This window comes from Bos taurus, chromosome 26, assembly GCF_002263795.3.
Source record: "Bos taurus isolate L1 Dominette 01449 registration number 42190680 breed Hereford chromosome 26, ARS-UCD2.0, whole genome shotgun sequence".
Classification (NCBI taxonomy): Eukaryota; Metazoa; Chordata; class Mammalia; order Artiodactyla; family Bovidae; genus Bos; species Bos taurus.
The window spans coordinates 51,854,851-51,877,195 of NC_037353.1; the positions used below are offsets into that span (position 1 = coordinate 51,854,851).

General features: G+C 60.7%; 1 protein-coding gene across 2 annotated transcripts in view; it reads right to left on the reverse strand.

The window, feature by feature from the left end:
- Positions 1–165: 165 nt before the first annotated feature.
- Positions 166–22,345, reverse strand: part of STK32C (serine/threonine kinase 32C) — a 72,649-nt gene continuing 50,469 nt past the window's right edge. For both annotated transcript variants that reach the window (XM_015460807.3, XM_059882144.1), the window contains exons 3-12: positions 13,115–13,266; positions 12,604–12,777; positions 11,838–11,875; positions 11,651–11,740; positions 10,631–10,734; positions 9,940–10,056; positions 8,584–8,709; positions 8,379–8,510; positions 1,762–1,829; positions 166–811 (exon numbers count right to left, since the gene is read on the reverse strand). In XM_015460807.3, the coding sequence (XP_015316293.2) occupies positions 685–811; positions 1,762–1,829; positions 8,379–8,510; positions 8,584–8,709; positions 9,940–10,056; positions 10,631–10,734; positions 11,651–11,740; positions 11,838–11,875; positions 12,604–12,777; positions 13,115–13,266 (1,128 nt within the window). In that variant the 3' untranslated portion in view covers positions 166–684. The remainder of the gene's footprint in view (positions 812–1,761; positions 1,830–8,378; positions 8,511–8,583; positions 8,710–9,939; positions 10,057–10,630; positions 10,735–11,650; positions 11,741–11,837; positions 11,876–12,603; positions 12,778–13,114; positions 13,267–22,345) is intronic.

Consider the following 22,345-nt stretch of genomic DNA (forward strand, 5'->3'; position numbering starts at 1 on the left):
CCAACCCGAGAGCTGCCTTGGGGTTTCTGGGGCAGGAGAAGGGCATCCTCCCCAGGCCGAGGACCAGAGTTCCAGGAGGCTCTGGCCCGGCAGGAGCGCCCTGGGCCACGGACGAGCGTTCTCTGCCCGCGGCGGGCACGGAACACGCAAACCAGCCGACACCAAGCGGTTCTCATGTTGTTTTTCTCAGAGGTGGAAACTGTACAGAAACACGGCAGAAACGACCAGAACGCGCGTCTATAAAACACTCTTCAGGCCCGTGCCCCTCCCCCATGATGGATAAGAACCGGGAGGACCCTGGGCACCAGTGGCGGGGTCAGCGGGTGCGGGCTATGTACAGCAGGCAGGGCAGGACCCCAGAGGCCCCCAGGAGAGCCTGGGCGGGGGCTGTGGCCCCCTCCACCGTCACACAGGGGGCACCCACCCTCTGTGCCCTCTGCTCTCAGCCACATTGGCAGCCTCTTGACACCACATGCCCCCGAGGGCTGGAGGGCAGACCTGGCAGTCAGACCATCCGGTGCCGTCCGGCTGGGTGCCTGGAGCTGCCGGCCTGGGCTGGGGCCTGGGCCTGGATGCGCTGCACAGCTCCCTGGGAAAGTTGACGCTGGGCCTCCGGCCGCCCTGGGGAGTGCCGGGTTTCCGGCGGGGCCTGAGCTGACTCCGCGGCCAGCGCGCAGGGGCGGCCTAGCTGCTCCCGGCCGAGGGGCAGATGGCGCCGCAGGCGGGCAGGGCTGGGCGCACGCCCTCGCTGTCCACCAAGGCCTCCGCTGCATCCCTGGGCTCGGGCGTGGGGTCCTGGCTCCGCTTCAGCCTGCGGAGACACGTGGGGGCTTTATGCAGCCTCGCCAGCAGCCCAGGACGTGGCTCACTGGCCCAGGGCCTGTCCAGGGACTCCCAGGGTGCACCCCCTCAGGAACGTGGCCTGGGGCTCCACACGGACCACTCCTGGGCATGTCCTCCTGGGCAGAAGCCCCTCTGGCCACACTGGCTCAGCGGGGCTTGCAGGCACATGGGGCATCCAACCGGCCCCTCTGCGGGCTCTTCATGGCCCTCAGGCTCGGGGCAGTAGGCTGGTGAGTCTCAGCTGGTTTCCAGCCAGAAGCTAAAAGGAGGCAGGTCAGGAATTCTGGAACAAAGTGCTTGGCCGAGTCCTGTTACCACCCAGGCCTTGACCTCCAGGGTGGTGGCCAGTGTCCTAAACCAGGGTCCATATGTCATCCTGGACCCTGAGGCAGGACACAGCAGCAGTGAGCCCTGTTCAGCTTTTAGATCAAGGCCGCCTCCTCCAGGAAATCCTCTGCATCTCATCCGGCCCTCCTCCCCTGGGTCCCACAGCACTGGGCCTCCCTGCTCCACCACAGCAGGTGGCTCAGCACTTTGAGACCTGCCGTATCTCCCTGCCCGCGAGCCCCGTCCCTCCTGCCTGGCCCCTGAGTGGCTGAGTGAGGGTTTCAGGTTGATGTAACAGCTGGGCCCCTCACCTGGGCGGTGTGCCCAGGGTCTGCCCCAGAGACTCTGCCTGTTGGTGGAAAATGCCCAAGCTTAGCCCTTAAAAGTGCCGAGGAGCCCCTCCCCCACAAGCCTGCACAGGGGCCTCCCCCCACCCACCCCCCAGGGCTGCTGCTTGGACTTCCTGAGGAGGGCGGGGGTCAGGCTTCCGAGTCCCACTGAGGCCATGTGCCCACTGCAGCCAGAAAGCCTTGGCTCCGCTCCCCAAACTCCTCTCTGCCCCCGTGACCGGCCCCCAACATGCACACTCACTTCTCTCTGTTAAAAATCACAAAGTCCTGCTGGATGGCATCGAGGCAGTCCTGAAGGTAGTCATTCTCCTGTTAGTCAGAAAGACACACAAGTGGGCGCCTGTCAGCATCCCTCGCGTCCCACAGGGAGGTTCCTGGGCATCCCCGGTCTGCTCCTCCTGTGTGCCTGCCTTCTCCTGCCCTGGCTCTCTGAGGAGCCCACCCTGCCCCAGGCAACCAGAGCGCACAGGGGCTGGGGTCTCCCGGTGACCCCCATTTAGCCACTGACAGAGGGACGCCCGACCCCCGTCTCGGGGCAGCCGCAGGGTCTGCAGAGCCAGACTCGTCCAGGAGCCACACTGGGCCACTCCTCCACACCCTCCCCACACACACTGGGTTCTCCTGGTCACTGGACCCTGGTCACAAACCCAGCTGAGGGTCTGCTTCCAGGACCTGCCTAAGAAGTTGGGCGGCAGGGGTAGTCTCAAGAAGCAGAGCCTCAGGCTGGGGACTGGAGTCAGTCCCACAATGGCCAGATCCAAGGCGTGTCATAGGTCCCTGGCATGCGAAACCCTGGTTACTGAGACCCTCGCCTCAGGAGTGTCGGGAGAGGGTGAGGGTGGTGGGTTTGCCCTGGGACCGTGGGTCTGGGTGGTTGAGGTTGGCCCCTGGGACTGTGGGTCAGGGGGGTCGAGGTTGGCCCCTGGGACTGTGGGTCTCGGGGGTCGAGGTTAGCCCCTGGGTGTCCAAGCCTCACTCAGGGCTGCCAGATGGTAGCCCAAGGCGCAGCATGGAGACGCCCTGCCGGGCGGCCCGGACAGCTCACGGGAGACCAGGCCGAGATGTCCAAGCCGCAGAACTTAAGAGGGCTGGACTCAGCCATGAGGTTTCCTGCATCCAACTGAGGCTCTGATAGGGGAGGGGTGGGCCTCGGACGTGGGAGGGGCCCGAGAGGATGCTAGTGGGCAGGTTAGCCTGATGCCCCACACTCCTGAGCCTGCGGGAGGGCCTCGCCTTGGCCACAGAAGAGGGACCCCTCCCACTCCTGCAGATGAAACAGCACTCGCCCCCACACTCTGCCGCACCGGCTCTGCAGCCACGTGTAGCCCCAGCAGGCAGGCACTGGACCTGCTGGGGAGGGAGGTACTGGTTGCCCAGAGGGCAGGACAGGCCTGGGAGGGGCTGGACAGGGGAAGTCTGCCCTGCACAACTTGGGGGTAACTCCCTGAAGGAGCCCTGGCATGAGTGCGTCCTAATACACTGCAATTTGGAAACCTGGAAGAAAAGGCAGCCCAAGTGAAGTGGTCAGAAGGTTTAGAATGGCCTTAGAAGAATGCTGGGATGGGATCAAAGGCTTAGATATGTCGGCAGCTGGAACAGCCAGCACACTCAAGAGTAAAGACCCATGGACCTCCCAGATGACCACATTCTTCTGGAGGGCCCGAGGGACGCGCCTTCCAGCCAGGAGACGAGCGAGCTGGTGGGGACACAGTGCCCTGGGGAAGCCCTGTGGTTCCCGTGTAGTTCAGGAGGATCTGCTCCAGGACGGAGTCCCCCAAAGGCCATGATGGGATCCTGGACAGCGGCAGCCTTGACCTCACCTAACTCAGCCACCCTTAAGGGGATGTAACCATGGAAACAGGCCTCCAGGCTGGAGAGGCAAGCAGGCCACCCCGATCCCTGGGATGCTGAGGGTGTCCAACCGATCACGGTGCTTTCAGGGTCAGAGGTGGATGGCCAGTGCTCACACACGTGTGCCTGTGTGCACGCACACACTCAGATCACGCGTGTGTGAGCACCAGGCTGACGGCCACCTGGATGGAGAGTTGCAATTCTTTTCCTCATTTCCAGACCTCAGACCTGGACCTGTGGGCTAAGAAGGGGCAGGCTCTTGGTCAGGAAGGCCCGAGCAAGTGTACATGGCAACAACACTCCAGTCCTTCGCAAAGGCATCCGCAACCACTTCCCTGCACATCTGCACATGGGAGAGGGCAAACGCCCGGCTGTTTGGAGGGCTGCTGAACACAGGTGTGAGCTGATACTTGGCCCACGTCCGTCTTACAGTGGACTCCCTAAGGGGCCCACAGCCCGCCAGGGGCTGCTTCTCCCTCCGTTGGCTGTATGCATAACTAAGAAGGATGTATTAATATTTGGCATCTGGCTGAATTCTCTTAGTTCCTTGATCTGTGGAGTAGCAGCTAATAACATTATCATGGAAAAGCCCAGTGAAAGCTCCTGAAACTAGCGTCTCCCAAAACCAGCCTAGATAGGAAATAACAAACCAACCCACATCTAGAGTGCAATGGCAGTGCCAAGCGCCACCATCAAGGACTTTGGAGTCTTTGTGTTTATCTGTGGGGATCTGGGGGCTTCAAGCAGTGTTAAAGAAGCTGCCTGCCAATGTAGGAGACACAAGAGATATGGGTTCGATCCCTGGGTCGGGAAGAGTCCCCAGAGGAGGCCATATCAACCCACGCCAGTCTTCTTCCCTCAGAATCCCATGGACAGAGGAACCTGGTGGGCTACATCCATGGGGTCGAAGAGTCGGACATGACTGAGTGACTAAGCACAGCACAACGCGGATCCGAGGATGATACTCCTGTTGTTTTCCCATTTAATTCATGAGCCTGGCCTGCGGAGATCAGCTGGCTTGTGGCAGGAGGGGGAGAAGGGACAGATCTTAACCCACTGGTGGGCCAGGTGCCGCCATGGAGCGTGATTCGGGCTCTCCCAGAGCTGATCGACAGGGCTGCCGGCTGCGGCATACAGCCCTGACCTCACAGGGCTTTCCTCCCGACGCCAGTTGCACAGAGGGCGGGCGCTATTCTGCACTCACCGAGGAGGACTGAGTATCGAGCCGGCCCCCAGCTACCACGGCTGGAGTCTCTTGACTTGAGAGGGGTGTGAGAGCGACAGACAGCAGAGACGGCATTTCCAATTTTGACCTGGACCTTTTCCGGGCTGACGACACGGGACCGATCCTTCGATGCGATGCTGGGTGGCAGCCACAGCTGCTGGTCAGCCCCGTGACCCCGAGGGTGAACAACTGACGCACTGACACCCACCCTGGACCCAGATGCGCCCTTTTTCACTTTCAGTATTTGATAAGTCAACACTGAGTTATAAAAGAGGCTCTGTGTCCGACGACTGCCGACTGGGCACTGACCTGAGTGCTCCGAGCCCGCATACGGCAAGCCAGGCTGAGCGGTGATGTTCAGGAGGTGAGGGGTAGCAAACGCAAAGCGACTTGGGGCTTTTCAACTTGAACGGGGTCATCAACCCTGAAAGAGCCCATGACGACTGGACAGGGGCACAGACTCCGGCCTGAGTCAGCGCTGGACTGAAGGCAAGGGCTACTCAGAGGCGGGGACGAGGTCAAGGCAGGAGGTGACCCCAGATGCCCGGAGACCAAGGGAGGCGCAGGATGCGGGTGCAGGGGAGCGAGGCTGGGGCCGGCGACGGGCGCAGAGGGACTGGCCGCCGTCCGGGGGTCGGCGGGCGGGGAGGAGCTGGCCGTCTCACACCCTCCCTCGCCCAGGCTCTCCCAGGACGAGAGGAGAATCGGCCGAGGAGCCGCTCGGAGGGCGGAGCGGCATCAGAGGCGGACGGAGGGCGTGGGCAGCGACGCGCCCCAGGGCCCCGCCGGCCCGAGGTGCGTGCTGTGCGCATGCGCTGTCAGCCGGGGCTCTGGGGTGCGGCCCGTCCAGCTCTGGAGCCCCTCTCCTCCTAGCGGCGCACGTGAGTGGTCCCATGGCCTGCTAGGGCGTTTGGAGCCTTTGCCATGCAGACTCAGGAGGCTACAGAAACGCATGACCCTCTGGGGCTCCTTGCTGATGACTGCCGGGCACAGGGCATAACCCACACTCAGGTCCCTGCAGGTCAGGCTGCTCTCCCTGGACTCCGTTGAAACCCAGCCTTGCTTCCCCCCCCATACCCCACCCCCTGACCACTGTGCCAGTGGTTGCTCCCTGCACACAGTCCTCGGGGCAGACACCCGCGGGCCCTACCAATGCCAGTGCCCACAGCACCTGACCCCAGATGTCACCCAAGGTGGGCAGAGACAGGGCCCGGGCATGCGGATCAGGTCCCAATCCTTAACTTTGTCACAAATGACCTGCTGAGCAACTCAGACAGAATTCTTAAGCCCTTCAGAATGCCCTGGGGATGCAAGGGACCCATAGGAGCTGAAATGTCTTGCAAAATCAGAACAGTCTGGAGGACCCACACTTGCTGACCCAAGACCTCACCAGAGCCCCAGTCGTCAAGGCAGGGGGGACCCGGCAGGTCAGACACACGGATACGTGGGCTAGACGTTCAAGTCCACAAACAGGCCCCTCCATTCATGATCAATTCATCTTTGAAAATGATGCCAAGCAATTCAGTGGGGGAAAGATGAGGCCAAACAGCACTTGGATGACGCGTGTCCACATGCAAAACAGTCAGGCTGGGCCCCACCTGACACTGTGCATCAAACTAACTGAAAACGGACCCGAGCCTCAAGCATAAGGGAGAAGACTACAGAACACTCAGAACAGAACACAAGGGGACATCTCTGAGCTCAGGTGGTGCAGTGGCGTCTTAGCAATGACACCAAAAGCACACAAGGAAAGAAAAAACAGGCGGGACTTGATCAGAACCGGAGACGCTGCTGCAGATGGTGCCGACCGGAAGGGAGAAAGCCCGCAGACCGGAAGAAGTTTGCAGATCATCTCCTAAGGCACTTGTGTGCAGAAATGTAAATAAATCACACTTATCAGTCAACAGTAAAAAGTGGAAAAAAGGAGTGTTGATTTCAACTCTTTCACATAAAGAACTCTAAGCCATCACTCCCAGTCTGACAGCAAGAAAAAAAGAAGAACCAGGACTTCTGTGATGGTCCAGTGGTTAAGAATCCACCTTCTGATGAGGGAAGGCAGGTCGAATCCTGGTCGGGAACTAAGATCCCACATGCCACATGCTGCAACAAATCATTGTTGTAGCTAAGACCCCACGGGGACAAAGTGTTAATCACACAGCCGTGTCCAACTCTGCGCGGCCCCACAGACTAGCCCGCCAGGCTCCTCTGTCCATGGAATTCCCAGGTAAGAAGACCGGAGTGGGTTGCCATGCCTTCCTCCAGGGGATCTTCCCAACCCAGGCATCAAACCCTAGTATTCTGCATTGCAGGCAGATTCTGTACCATTGAGGCACCAGGTAAGTTTAAGACCCAATAGGAATTCCCTGGTGGCTCAGATGGTAGAGTCTGCCTACAGTGTGGGAGACCTGGGTTTGATCCCTGAGTCGGGAAGATCCCCTGGAGAAGGAAATGGCAGCCCACTCCAGTATTCTGACCTGGAGAATCCCATGAACAGAGGAGGCTGGCGGGCTACAGTCCATGGGGTTTCAAAGAGTTACAGGACTGAGCGACTTCAGGTCAATTCCTAGAGCCATAATAAATAAACAAAGCTGGACCAGCTTGCAGTGCCCCCGCGGGACACCAGGGGCCGCCGTCAGCAGCCCACGGAAGGGGGAGGGGATGGGAGCCCACCTACCTGTTCCCCGAGGAGCCAAGGCTTCCAGGGAGGGCCCCTACACCGAGGAGGAGCTGGCACCCGTCTCTGCCCAGGACCCGGGCATGGGGCCGCACAGGGTCCCCCAGGCGTGAGAGCCGCTCCCCAGGGTGTCCTCATAGGCTCCGCTGGGCCCCCGGATAGGGGGATGGTGGCGGGCTTACAGTGTTGCTGCTGTGACCCGGTCATCCACTCCCGCAGCCCTAGTTGTCTTGTGAACACCAGCCGGATCCTGGGAACAGGCCCAAGCTGGATCCTCTGCTCCCGGGGGGAACCCCTACTTCCAAGGGCAGGACTGTGGGGGCTGCGGCACGTTACACCACGTCCCCAGGGTGGGGTCCTGACCCCATTCCTAGGAATGTAAAACGAAGTCTCCAGATGCCACCAATCAAGTGAATGGGGTGGTCACCCTGGACTCGGGGTCCCACCCAGTGTGAGCGATGTCCTCATGAGAAGAGGCAGACAAATGTACACGTGTGCACACACACACACACATGTGCACTCACATGCATGCAAGCACACACATGGACACGTGTGTGCACGCGTATGCACACACATACACATACAGAAGTGCACAGACATGCCCACACTGATGTACACACACACGTGCACAAACATGCACACGAGTGTACTCCCACACAAGCACATGCATTCACACACGAACACACACACGAGTACATTCACACATATGCACACGCATGTGCATACACACAAGTGCAGTCACACACAAACACATACACAGAAGTGCACAGACACATGGACACACACATGTGCATGGATGCATACAAACACATGAGTGTACTCACACGCAAACACACGCAGAGGTGCACTGGCATGCACACACACACACATGGGTGTGTACACATGCAAACACACAGGTACACTCAAACACATGCACACACGAGTGCGCACACACATGCACACACACAAGTGCACACACACGCAGGGAAATGACCCCGAGACCACGGAGGCAGAGCCTGGCCCCATGTGACCCTCCAGAGCTGGGCAGGCAGGAGGGCCTCTGTCCCCCACCACGGAGGAGGGGTTGAGGGGCCAGAGCAGAGGCGGCTGGGTGCCGGGCCGCGCTCACCGACGGGCAGCTGTCCCTGCTGCTGTCCCGGGACCTGCTCTTGGCCAGACGCTTCTTCTTCTTGTGCAGCGGCCGCGACTCCAGGATCATCTCCTCCAGCTCGAAGGTGGGGTCGCAGTGCAGGCGGCCTTTCTGTGGAAGATGGCACTGAGCTGGTGCCCAGCTGCCCTCGCCCGCCCTGACCACCCCAGGCCTGTGGGCTTACGTTGGGCACGAAGCCAGGCTCCACCTTCTTCTCGCTCAGCTCGGCCCACAGCACGCCGGCCAGAGCAGGGGCCGCCCGCATGTCCTGCAGGCTGGACACTCGGTGCTTGGGGTTCACGGTGAGCAGCTGGAACAAGGCCCTGGTCAGCGGCCCCGGCACAGGTCTCGTCTCCCTGGACCCACCAGCACGCGGCGGCTGCAGCCTGGCTCACTGCTCTCGGTAACCAGCTCAGCGTTGCAACAGGACAGGACTAACGCTCACGGGCCCAGGGCCGCCCTGCGGGACTGGCTACCATCACAGCCGCCCCTTCCAGGGGGAGTACCGGAGACCCTGGCCGAGGTTTCCCCAGCGAGGCGTGTGGATCCTCCCCACCCCCCACCTGGGCCTGTTGGGGCACAGTGCCCCTTGGAGCCACCTGGGCCGGTGTGGACACAGCGGCATGCGGTGAAGGCTGGTTAAGAGCCCCTCTCAGGGGCGGGAGGCCTCCAGGTGCTTGGCCACATTGCCAGGACCAGGGTCTCCGGGCACCGGCCAGGACCTGCCCCCTGGGCCACGCGTGTCCAGCACGCCCCTCCTCGCTTGTCCTGAGGCCTCTGGGCACAGTGTGTTGGAGGCACACCGCTCTGAGGAGGGAGCTGGCTGGCCAGCCGGGGGGCGACCCCGGCCCAGCCCTGGACCCCGGGAGCCGAACGCCAGCTGAAGGCCAGTGGCAGCAGCACCGCCCCAGGTCTCTACGGGCTGAGTCTCCGGGACTGCTGCAGACATGCTCGCAGCCTGGGACGGGCAGGGGGCCTGGGGTCTTCTCTGCTTGCTTCTGGTGAGGGGGCTGGCCAGGCCATTGGGAGTGGACAGTGGCTGCCTACCTCCAACAGGACGAGCCGGGCCTGAGCGGAACCAGGCCCTGGCCGCCTCCCTGACACACGCTGGGGTGACCTGCCCTGAGCTGGGGCGTCAGTGACGGAAGAAATGCGAGGCTTCGATTAGGTAATAAGGATTGACAGCCGCGCCAGCGCTCACACAGGCCGAGCTGCTACAAGATGAGGAGCCCGGGGCCAGGCCAGGTGGGGAGCCGGGGCAGAGATGGACACGCAGCCCAGGATGCAGGAAGCGGCCCCCCGTGTCCAGCCAGCCTCGCCAGGCTGCCCACCCACCCCCCGAGTCCGGCCCACTCACGCTCCAGGCTGCCTGCCCCAACCCCCGTGTCTGGCCGCCCCGCCCCCCATGTCCAGCCCACCCCCCAAGTCCAGCCGACCCGCCCAGCCCCCCGCGTCTGGCCCACTCACGCTCCGGGCTGCCCGCCCCCCCACACCGCCTCGTGTCCGGCCGGCCCGCACTCTGGGCAGGGCGGGCACTCACCTTGCGTAGCAGGGCCACCGTCTCCTTGGACCAGGCGGGCACGTACTGGACACTCACAGTGCTGAACAACTGCACCAGCGACTGCACGGCGCTGCTCGAGTGGATGTCGTAGGGCCTCTGGGCAGGGGAGGCGGGGCTGCAGCAGGCACCTCCCCCGTAACTCGAGGGCACCCCACCCCACCCCTAACCTCATCCCAGGGCGGCCCCAGGGAAGAGCCCGGGAAGCCTGCACCTCGGCCAGGGAAGCGACCAGAGAGGCTGCCCGCAGGCTGGGGGGGAAGCACAGCGCCCCTGTACCTCCCCCTAACAGAGGACTTGGCCCCAGGGGACCAGCTGCAGCGGGCAGAGGGGGCGGCCGTCTGAGGGTGCTGTGCCTCGGGGGTCCCCACGAGGGAATGGGAAGGGCAGCTGGGGGCCTGACGAGGCTCTAGCCTCCTAGGCTCCAGGACTCGCTGAGATGTGGCCACTGCAGGGAGGGCAGGGGGACCCACCGCCTAGGAACCTCAAGGGAAGCTCGGGGGCGGGGTGCAGCCCTGCAGGACAGTCCTCTGCCCACCCAACCCCCTCCAGCATGCCGCCTTGCTAACGGGGAGAGTGGACATCCCTGAGCCCTGGGGATGGGGGCAGCCTCAGCTCTGGGCCACCCTGGGAAGTCTGGGGTCCTGGCCCTCGGGTCACAGGAGCTCCGTACCCATCCTCGCAGCAGCTCGTAGGCCATCACCCCCACCGACCACCAGTCCACCTCAAAGGAGTAGCCAGTCCCACCGTTGACGAAAGACTGGAAGATCTCCGGAGCTTTCCAGGAAGGCAAGAGCAGCTGAGCATCCCCAAACGGCAGTCCCCATGACCCCAACCCCCATGACCCCGACCCCCGTGACCCCAGCCCCCAAGGACCACAGGCCCAGTGACTGCAGGGCCTGTGACCACAGTCCCAGTGACCACAGGGCCCATGACCCCAGCCCCCGGTGACTGGAGGCCTTATGACCCCAGCCCCTGGCCCCCAGTGACTGGAGGCCTTATGACCCCAGCCCCTGGTGACCCAGCCCCCAAGGACCACAGTCCCAGTGACCGCAGGGCCCATGACCCCAGCCCCCGGCGACTGGAGGCCTTATGACCCCAGCCCCTGGTGACCCCAGCCCCCATGACCACAGGTCCAGGGCTGGAACCTTGGCCAGGACCAGAGACCAGGGTGTGGCCAGAGCTGGACTGAGAAGCAGCCCTCAGTGGTCAACCTGTCCTTTTCAACAGGCTGCTTGGTTCAATTCCAGGTCCGGAGCGTGACGAGGGAGGTAAGTGTGCGTGCTAAGTCACTTCAGTCGTGTCTGACTCTCCACGACCCCATGACTGCAGCCCGCCAGGCTCCTCTGTCCCTGGGATTCTCCAGGCAAGAATACTGGAGTGGGTTGCTGTACCCTCCCCCAGGGGATCTTCCTGACCCAGGGATCGAACCCGTGTCTCTTACGTCTCCTGCATCGGGAGGCAGGTTCTTTACCACCAGTGCCACCTGGGAGGCCCCTGTCAGAGCGCCCTCTCGTGGTCAGACCCACAGCGCGCGTCCGTCACTTAGAGCCCCTGCACAGGTCAAGCAGCCCGACCCGCCACCTGCTGCCGCAGCTTTAGGGAAGGGACCCGAGCCCCCCAGCCACAGGTCGGGGTGGGAGGCCAGCTGGCAGGCTGGCGGGGGTGTGCGGGCCGGGCGGGACAAGCTCACCCATGTACGGCTTGGTCCCGGCCAGTGCGGTCGCCCTCTCGCCGTCCTTTATGATGGTGGCAATGTTGAAGTCGGTCAGATGCGCGTGCCCTGTGAGGAAAGAAGACAGCGTGAGTGTTAGAGGGGGACGTGTCCTGCAGGTGGGGCACCCCTCCTGAGGCTTTGGCTACTCACGGCCATGGCTCACCTCGCTCATCCAGGAGAATGTTGTCGGGCTTCACATCTCTGTGGAAGGAGCAGGGAGCGAGGAGGTGAGGCCAGAAATCCCGGCGGGGCAGGGGGTTCCCACGAGCGGGACCCCAGGAGCCCAGCCCCTCCTCTGCCGGGGCCACAGTGGGAGAGCACCCAGCACTGGTCGGGCAGGGTGCCGGAGCCCAGAGCACAGAAGCAGAGCCCGCTCGCCTGGACCCCTGGTGAGGGCCTCGCAGAGCCCCGGGTCTGCCCGAGGCCGAGCTTGGCCTCCCGACCTCCTGACACTCGGTCGGGAAGCGTTTGTGCCCGAACCACGACCAGATCAGCGTCCCCAGGATGAGCTGCAGAAATCACGTTTGCCGCACTTTATACCTCGTGGGATTTTGTGTTTTGTCCTGTGGACGCAGCTCTACCTTCCTCGTTTGTCAGCCTTCAGATGCTGAAACTAATTTGAATCTGCCAGGGACACGGCAGATGGGCACCAGGGCACCAGCGGGGCGAGGGCAGGAATCCTGCACTTATCAGAGCAGGTGAAGGCGGCCTCTCGCCAAGGAAGGCACCTGCGCCCCGTGCCCGGCCTCACCTGCTCAGACATGACCCGCCCCAGGGGGGCCTCACACGTGCAGCTGAGGGGCTGGCCGGGAGCCGGCGCTTGCGGGCCTGGGTCCCACACGTGGGGCAGGCGTGCGGCAAGGGCAGGGCAGAGCACGAGGCGCCCGGGGGTCCTGTGGGACGGCCGCCCCCGGCAGGCGTGCACACACCTGTGGATGATGTGCTGCCCGCGCAGGTAGTCGAGGGCCAGCGCCATCTCGCAGACGTACAGCCGCACCGTGTCCTCCGAGAACTGCACGTTCTGCTGCAGGTGGTAACGCAGATCCCCCCCCAGCAGCAGGTCCACCACCATGAACATGTCCTCCTCGTCCTGGAACGAGTACCTGAGGGCGGGCGCCTGCGCTCGCTCGGCGGGACGGCCCGAGCCACGGCCCGCCACATCTGCCCAGCCCCCCGCGCGAGGGCCCAGGACCCAAGGCTGCGCCCACTGGACACTCCCAGTGACGAGAGCGACGGGGGTGGTGGTGGCGGTGTTGGTGCTGCCGTTGATGGTGGTGGTTGTGGTGGTGGTGGTGGTGAAGGTGGTGGTGACGGTGGTGGTCTGTGCGTGCGTGTGTGTGTGCATGGGGTCACCTACGCGGCTGCTGGCCCTGGGGGCGCTGTGAGGGGGCAGGGTGGGGGGCGGGCGCCTGGGGCAGGAGAGGCCCCCCAGCCGCTCACCAGAGGTTCACCAGGAAGACGTGCTCTATCTCCTGCAGGATCTCCAGCTCCCGGAACACGTTGCGGACCTCGTCCCGCTCGATGCACTGCTGCTTGTTCATGTACTTCATGGCGTACATCTTCTCCGTGTCCCGCTTCTGCACGATGCACACCTGGGGGCAGAGGGCGCGTCACCCCGCCGCCGGCCCGGCAGCTCGGCAGGCGCGACGGAAACCGCCAGACTCTCTGCCTCTGGAGGGATGCGTCTCCTCAGACCGCAGCTGACCACCCGGCCCGTCACAAAGCCCCTCACCCTGGGGGCCGGGCTGCAGCACATGGATCTGGGGACACGGTCCGGTCCACGCAGAAGGGAACATGACGCCTGGAGGGGCTGCAGCTCAGGACACACGGGCAGGTCGGGAGGAAGACTCGCCCCTCCAGTCTCCAAGGGAGCACAGCCCTGCAGGGCCCTTGATTTCAGCCCAGATAAACTGAGACCGGTGCTCCGGCCCTCAGCAACGCAAGAATAAACGTGTGCTGTCTCAAGCCACTCAGCGTGTGCTCACTTGTTACAGCAGCCGCTAGAAGTGAACGTGGCCACCCAGTGCTCCAGGTGCCCTGAGGGACCCAGACAGGGGCGGGTTACCAGACAGCGCCGTCCACTCTGCCACGAAACACTGCCTTCCAAGGGCCAGGGCCATGACGGACAGCCTGTCACCGAGCCTTCCGGGCCCTGCTGGAACCCAGGCCAGGAGAGAAGCCAGGGCAGGTGGCCACACCCCAAGGCTCTTAAAGGTCCTTCCTACCCAGGAGAACACCCATCTGAGGACAATGAGTCTTTCTGAATCTTTCCTCTCATTTCAGCAAAGTGGTCCCTTGGGAAGGCTGGGGCACACTCCCTGGTGGCTGCCCTGGCGTGGTGACACCCACCTGGATCTGCCTGGGGACAGCACGGGCCTAACTTCAAGTGCTTTCCTCTCCGGGTCTCTGTGTTCCCAGCCCGACCTGAGAACGTCACCCAGGAACACAGACTGACAGGCAGCAGGCAGGGGCCTGGCCCTGTGTGGTTCCATGACTGTGTTGGATAGAGTGCAGCCACGCCAACTGGAAGCCAGATCACCAGGTGGGCTGCTAACGGGGGCTCCTGGCCGAGGTCACGGGAGAGGGACCCCAGAGCTTCAGTGGACAAAGGCCCATTCCGTGACCGTCAGCCTGGCTGAGCCCCCGGGAGCTCTGAAGACCAGAGCCCCACCCCTGGGCCTGGTGTCCATGCTCCTGGGGATTCTCCCGGGCAGCCAAAAGAGCTGCCCCACCCCAGCTGCGGGGAAGGCCCCTGGGCCCTTTCAAGTGTGAAATACCAGCCCGTCCCACTCTCGGCCTGGAGCTGGGAGCCCTGGGGGACTGGCACTGCCTTCACAGGCCACCAACCAGGGCGCGAGTCTGGGCCTGCGGTGCAGACGTGAGCCAGAAACGCAAGTGAAACCCTGACACTGCTTAGAGGCCAGGCCCCGGCTCCTTGTCGGACGGAGGCAGAAACACCACATCCTAGAATAACATCAGACCCTGCTCTGGCCACCGGCCAGCTCCTGATCACACAGGCCAGCCACGCCATGCCACCACTCGGTGGACACCATGCCCGAGGGCTGCGGGTGCAGCCAGGCGGCACCTCCATCATCGAGCGGGGCTCACACCCCTGGACCCGCCGCTCAGCCTGATGGTTCGGGTGCAGTGAGATTCTGGAACCAGAGATCCCCCAGCTGCCCACTGGTGGCCTGGGGACTGAAGGGGGCCTCTGGGGACTGAGGTCTGTGGACCTCAGGGGGCCTCTGTGGACCCAGAGGGCGCTTCTGGGCTGCTCTTGGCCTCAGCATCTTGGGCCCTGCCTAGTGAGGGGCCCTGCGCCCCACGGGGCCAGAAGGGCCCGTGTGCTGAGTACCAGGCCTGCCCTAAGAGCAGGAGGCGGTGGAGGGGCGTGGGCTGCCACGTGGGAGGGGCAGGAGAAGCCCAGAAAGGGCACTGTCTCAGGATGGAGATTTTTCCCCCTTAACTTGCTGCATTTTCCAGATCGCTTTTAACACTGTTGCTTTGAAAGCCAGTTGGAATGTTTGAAATGAAAATAAGGGTAAACGGCGTGAGCAGCAGCTGACCCCCGCCCCAGTTCCAGCTCTGGAGCCCTTCTCAGGCTGAGGCTCCGTTCGGTTCAGGAAGACCTACTGTCCGTGGTCCCCGGGAGGTGCAGGCGGGAGTCCCCAGAGCAGCCCGTGCTCTCAGCGTGGGGAGGAGAAACCAGTGCCTGCGGAGGGGACCTCAGTGACCCCGTCAGTGCACAGAGTGCACCAAGGAGAGTCCAGCGCTCGGCCAGGAGTCCTCTCCTCCCACCTGGCAGCCCCGCGCACACCCGAGGCCGCCACGGCAGGGCCTGGACGCTCAGCTCTGGGGAGGTTCTTCTTGCCCGGGGCTGCGACACGCCGTCTTCTCCCCAGGAGGGATGCTGGGGCTGGGCTGAGCACCGTCCGCTCCAAGGGCCCCCGCACGGCAGCTCAGGGCTCCTCCGAGCCAGAGGGAGGCCGGGACGGATGGAGCGTGAGCGGGACCCAGGCCTCCTGAATCTTTGGGCTCTGTGTTCTGGAATGTTCTCAGCTCATCTTGAATTCTAGCCAAACCCCAAGAGTGCAGAGGTCAGACCTTGCCTCCCCGGGGGTTTCTGGAGCACACAGAAGGACCGTGACAGCAGAGAAGCCTGCAGAGGGGGTCCGGGAGCTGCTCGGAGCAGCGTGGTCTCCATGGGGGGCCCTCGGGAGGGGAAGGCAGAGCTGTTCCCTGGCTCTTCCCATCCAGGCACAGCCTAGTGGGAGGAAGACACGAGTTAGAGCTGGTCTGTGAACGTGACTCTCCCTGGGGGTGGGTGTTGGAGCCCGCTGGCCATCCATTGACGCACACCAGCCCGGAACGCGCGTGCTACCCCGTCTCTGTGTGACATTGACGCACACCGGCCCGGAACGCGCGTGCTACCCCGTCTCTGTGTGCATTGACGCACACCGGCCCGGAACGCGCGTGCTACCCCATCTCTGTGTGCATTGACGCACACCGGCCCGGAACGCGCGTGTACCCCGTCTCTGTGTGACATTGACGCACACCGGCCCGGAACGCGCGTGCTACCCCGTCTCTGTGTGCATTGACGCACACCGGCCCGGAACGCACGTGTACCCCGTCTCTGTGTGCATTGACGCACACCGGCCCGGAACGCGCGTGCTACCCCGTCTCTGTGTGCATTGACGCACACCGGCCCGGAACGCGCGTGCTACCCCGTCTCTGTGTGCATTGACGCACACCGGCCCGGAACGCGCGTGTACCCCGTCTCTGTGTGCATTGACGCACACCGGCCCGGAACGCGCGTGTACCCCGTCTCTGTGTGCATTGACGCACACCGGCCCGGAACGCGCGTGTACCCCGTCTCTGTGTGACATTGACGCACACCGGCCCGGAACGCGCGTGCTACCCCGTCTCTGTGTGACATTGACGCACACCGGCCCGGAACGCGCGTGCTACCCCGTCTCTGTGTGCATTGACGCACACCGGCCCGGAACGCGCGTGCTACCCCGTCTCTGTGTGCATTGACGCACACCGGCCCGGAACGCGCGTGTACCCCGTCTCTGTGTGACATTGACGCACACCGGCCCGGAACGCGCGTGCTACCCCGTCTCTGTGTGCATTGACGCACACCGGCCCGGAACGCGCGTGTACCCCGTCTCTGTGTGCATTGACGCACACCGGCCCGGAACGCGCGTGCTACCCCGTCTCTGTGTGCATTGACGCACACCGGCCCGGAACGCGCGTGTACCCCGTCTCTGTGTGCATTGACGCACACCGGCCCGGAACGCGCGTGTACCCCGTCTCTGTGCGACACGGGTCACCTGGAGCCACACGGCCTGTGCCGGTGTCTCCCCACCCCCTTGCTTGAGCTGGGAAGCCTCCAGTGTGGCCCGTCCAGCAGCACAGATTCAGGACAGACTGGGTTGCATTTGACTCTCTGTCACCCGGCGGTCGCTGCTCTCCTGGACTGACCCGGGAGAAGCCCTAGGTCTCGGGGAGGCCTGCAGCTCTCTGCTGTCTCTGGGGATGGCGAAGTCACACAAGGCTGGTGGGTGTTGAGCCCACTGGTTTAGAGCCACGGTAGAGGAGGCGTCCAGTTAAAGATGTCGCTTTCATTGGGCTTCCCTGGTTGAGCACCGAAGAACTGATGCTTCTGAACTGTGGTGTTGGAGAAGACCCTTGAGAGTCCCTTGGACCTCAAGGAAATCCAACCAGTCCATCCTAAAGGAAATCAGTCCTGAATACTCATTGGAAGGACTGATGTTGAAGCTGAAACTCCAATACTTTGGCCACCTGATGTGAAGAACTGACTCATTGGAAAAGACCCTGATGCTGGGAGGGATTGGGGGCAGGAGGAGAAGGGGACAACAGAGGATGAGGTGGCTGGATGGCATCACTGACTCGATGGACGTGAGTTTGAGTGAACTCTGGGAGTTGCTGATGGACAGGGAGGCCTGGTGTGCTGCAGTCCATGGGGTTGCAAAGAGTCGGACATGACTGAGTGACTGAACTGAACTGATATTACTTATATGTAAGCTTCCAAAGTTATATAAAATGCCTAGAAATTTTTCAATGTCCTCACAATGACTGTATGTCATAATTCCAATTATCATCTCAAATTGTTACATGCAACAGAAAAAAACAAATTTCCATACCGGCATAATTTCTACAATAAACTCATCAGATCTTTGACCACGGTTATTTTTCAGTCTTTAGCCATTTACAGATGGTTACTGTTTTACTGATCTTTCCTGAAAGCTTTTATAATCAACTGCAGACAAAAATCTTTCATTTTTAAAAAGTTCATGGAAAGGACTTTGATAAAGACCCTAGAATACAGGTATCTGGTAACTAAGACCACACCATTGAACTTGGTGAGCCTGTCTAAACTAGTGGGAAAACTGATGGGCCCTTTTTTATTTTTTAGATTTATTTTTGGCTGCATCGGGTCTTCAGCTGCGCCCGGCGGGGTCTTCGCCACAGCGTCCAGGCTTCCCGTCACAGGGGCCTCTCCTGCTGTGGACGCCGGGCTCTGGGCGAGCAGGCCTCAGCAGCTGCCGCTCGAGGCTCTCGAGCCACGGGGTGTGGGCTCAGCTGCCCGGCACCCTGTGGGGCCTCAGTCCCCGCCCAGGGAGGGAACCGGCGTCACCGCACTGGAAGGTGGCCACCAGGGAAGTCCCCTGACGGGCTCTGAAAACTGCTGATCTGAGACTAAGGAAAGCGGGAATGAATTAGACGGGGCTACGCGAGCTCTGAGGATGATCACCGTCCTCATGGCTTTTTGTCTGAGGCACTGCTGATCCTTTCATTGCGCTTTCCAGGCTCATTATTTTTCTCTTTCTCTTAAGCTATTAGCTTTCAGCAATCTGGAAAATTACACCTTTGTAAACAGAACTGAGACATTTATCTTCTCTCCCAATCTGTTCCCTCTAAAATTGAGACTCTTATTAAATATCCTGTTTTCATGAAAATACAGTTATTTATATGAGGTCAGTAGAATATGTTCTCCTATTTAATTTAAAACATTGGTTAGGTTACCAGACTTTGGCTGGAATGTCGTATTTTAAAATGATGTAGTGGTTCTCTGGGTTTTTTCACCATGAGAATTTTTGCTGCAAGCAGAGACAATTGGCCATAATATAATTTTTCCATACAAGATAAAATAATAACAAGAGGAACATTTAAAGGGACTTAATGAAACATGAAAATTAACAGCAAAAATTTTTAAGAATTTTAATGTGAAAATAAAAATACAAAAAAATAGGGACCTCCCTGGTGGTCCAGTGGTTGGGACTCCTTGCTTCCAGAGCAGGGCGAACAGGTTTGATCTAGTTGGGGAACTAAGATCCTATATGCCTGTGGCATGGCCAAAAAAAAACTGAACTCATTTAACGTGTGTAGATTCGTGATTACAGTGTATTTGGGTGTCTTAGAATTCAAATGATCAGGCAAAGGACGCTGCTGTTTCTTATCAATATAAGGAGCGTGCATAACTGGTGGCACCCATCTGGGTTACGTGGAAATGATCCATCACAAGCTCAGCCCTCGTATGACTTGGCTGGAATCTGTGCCAAGTACCAAAATTCTGTCTATGTCACGTTCTCCACCATCGAACGGCAAAAGTGCTTCAAAAAATATATGCTCATCAAGAATCAGATAACCACTTCCTTGCGGGGACTAGGAGGAGCCTGTCTTATTTTTCTGCCAACTCTAGGATTGCACAATACGTTGAGGAAAGAGCGCATGAGACTGTATCAAGCCAGAGAGTCAGTCATCAGTGTCTCCAAGACTGTGCTGAACGACTCGCCACCTCTTTGATATTAGCCGCAGTTTGGAAACTTTGGGCTTTGACGGGTGGGAGGGATGGCTGTGCCCACAAAGGATTTGCTGACTGACATGTTATCATTTTCCAGTGTAGTTTGCAATCTGGCGTTTACGGCATCGAAACCCAACTGTCAAACCAAACCGTCAACCAATTATCTTATCTTTGACGGCCAAGTAGATGTGCAGGGAAACTGCTCAGGACAAGGATGTTAACAGCGACAATTCCAGACAATTCAAATCAGGCTTGACCAGAAACTAAGGCTGACCTTATGGAGCAATGCTTGTAAAACCCTGTGAAGTTCCAGCCTGGTGCCTGCCTTGCGGGCTGCAGCGTTACAGAGACTGCAGTCACTCCTTGGCAGGTCCCGGGAATCTCAGGATACCTTGGGGACACTGAGAAGCGAGGGACTCACCCAAGTGTGTGAGTATTAAAGGCACAGTCTGCTGATGAGATGCTCAGTTAGCTTCTAGCCTCAAGAGGCTGTGCAAAGTCTGATCAGGAATTCCTTACAGAAGTTCCAGCAGAGCAGGAACCTTAAAAGGACCTTAAAAGGACCTACGTGTTCAACCTGCTCTTGTACTGACCTCAATAATAGGTCATGTTTAATGAGACCAGACTGGTTTTGCAAACAAATTAATCTTTGATTATCTTCAATAAGAAAGGGCGTGTCTGCAGGGAGAGAACCACACACCTCGTGGGGTGTCGAATGGGCACATCCCTGTCAGTAATTCACGTTTCCAGCTCGTCTCCCACCCTTCTGATGTGGGATCAGGAGAAGCGAAAACTTCCCCACTAGCTGAAGTGGAACAGCTCGATATGAACCTCAGAGAACCTTCTCAGGTCGTGTGTGGATATCTGTGCTGGTGTGGGGGCAGCGCCCTCAGAGCTCACCCGACTCCGTCACCAGAGACGTTCCAACCGCGGCCCAGAAAACGCCCTGCACCCGCCGGGGCCTGCCCCCAGCCCCACAGCCAGCGTGGCCCGGAGGGCTCCCTCCTGGACGCCGCCCCAGCCGCCGCCCTCTGGTCTGACCCGGTCGACTGAGGCTTACCCTGCAATCCTCACTCTTCACTGGTTTCCACTGGGGCCCAGCCTCCCAACACCGCCTCCTAAAATGAGATGCGACTGTTTACCCTGACCTACTCTCAGGACTGAGAAATCGGCTCGTGGAGATGGTTCACAGCGGCGACTCTTCCTGGGCGTGTGTGTGTGTGAACGGAGCTGGGATGCACCCTGAAATACGCTCTCTGGTCACGATCACCTCCAGCCAATCACGCTCACAGACAGCAGGGTCAGGAAGGCGCCTGCCCGCCCCTTTCTTCCTGAATCCGGGGAATCACCCCAGGCGGACAGGCTCATCCTCAGGCCGGGAAATCGAGGCCGGAGAACTCGGCGCGGTGGACCTTGTTAGAACATCTGTCCTCCCCTTCAGCCTCCCACGGACTCCAGCTACCTTAGCACGTGGCCACCTTGTCTAAGCCGGCACAAAACGTTCAGGTTTTGCTTGGTCTGTGGGTCCTCATTTCCTTACGAGGGCTCCCGTGTCCCCGAACTCACATTAAACAAACATGTGTGCACGCCTCTGTTCCTTCGACTTCAGTTCAGTTGCTCAGTCGTGTCCGACTCTTTGCGACCCCATGGACTGCAGCACGTCAGGCCTCCCTGTCCATCACCAACTCTCGGAGCTTGCTCAAACTCAAGTCCATTGAGTCGGTGATGCCATCCAGCCATCTAATCTTCTGTCGTCCCCTTCTCCCGCCTTCAATCTTTCCCAGCATCAGGGTCTTTTCCAATGAGTCAGTTCTTCACATCAGGTGGCCAAAGTATTGGAGTTACAGCTTCAGCATCAGTCCTTCCAATGTATATTCAGGACTGATCTCCTTTAGGATGGACTGGTTTGACCTCCTTGCAGTCCAAGGGACTCTCAAGAGTCTTCTCCAACACCACAGTTCAAAAGCATCAGTTCTTCAGCACTCAGCTTTCTTTATAGTCCAACTCCCACATCCATACCTGACCACTGGAAGACCCACAGCTTTGACTGGACGGACCTTTGTTGGCAAAGTGATGTCCTTTGAATTGAGTCACTTTCATTCCCAGGTGCAGCTGAAAACCCCACAAGAGGAGGGTGAGAGCCTGCCCTGCTCCGGCCTCCAGCCCCGCGCCCCCTCCCCTGTGGACTCGGCCTCCAGACGGCGGGAGCAGGAGGGCACATCTCTGCTGTCCGAGGCCACCCAGGCATGTGCCTTGTCACAGCCACTGCAGGACACGTCTTCCAAGCTGGCCAGGCTGTGAGAGCACCCTGCTTCCTTCAGTGCTCCTGACCAGGCCTGCAGGCAAGGACAGTGCCCACCTCTCACTGCCCTCCCCCGGTCACTGCCCCCTCCCTTCTTCCAAGTGGGCAGAGTCCAGCCAGCACCCTGACCTCCTGCACACTGGCCAGCCCGGGTCAGGGGGCGGGCAGCACGGCCCCTGCCGGCCCAAGACTGGCCCTTGGAGGCCCGCAGCCATCGGGCACAGGTGTGGCTGTCTGAGCCCCATGCTGAGGGTTCCCTGCAGAGTCAGGCGCAGCCCAACACACTCCAGTGGGGTGGCTGACAAGGGCTTCAGGTGGGCGGCAACCCGGCCAGAAGAGGCCGAATGGGCCTGGCCCCTGTGGCTCCGAGGAGCCCCCGATGGGGGAGCGGCCCCAGTGGTGGCAGGTCAGAGCCTGGGGTCTGGTGCCTCCCTGAGCAAAGGCAGTCCAGCCCCTCATCACACGGAGCAGCACCGATGGAAGGGCCGGAAGCCTCTGCCTTCGTGAGCAGCCCCCAAGGCTGCGAGTGTGGGTCCTGTGA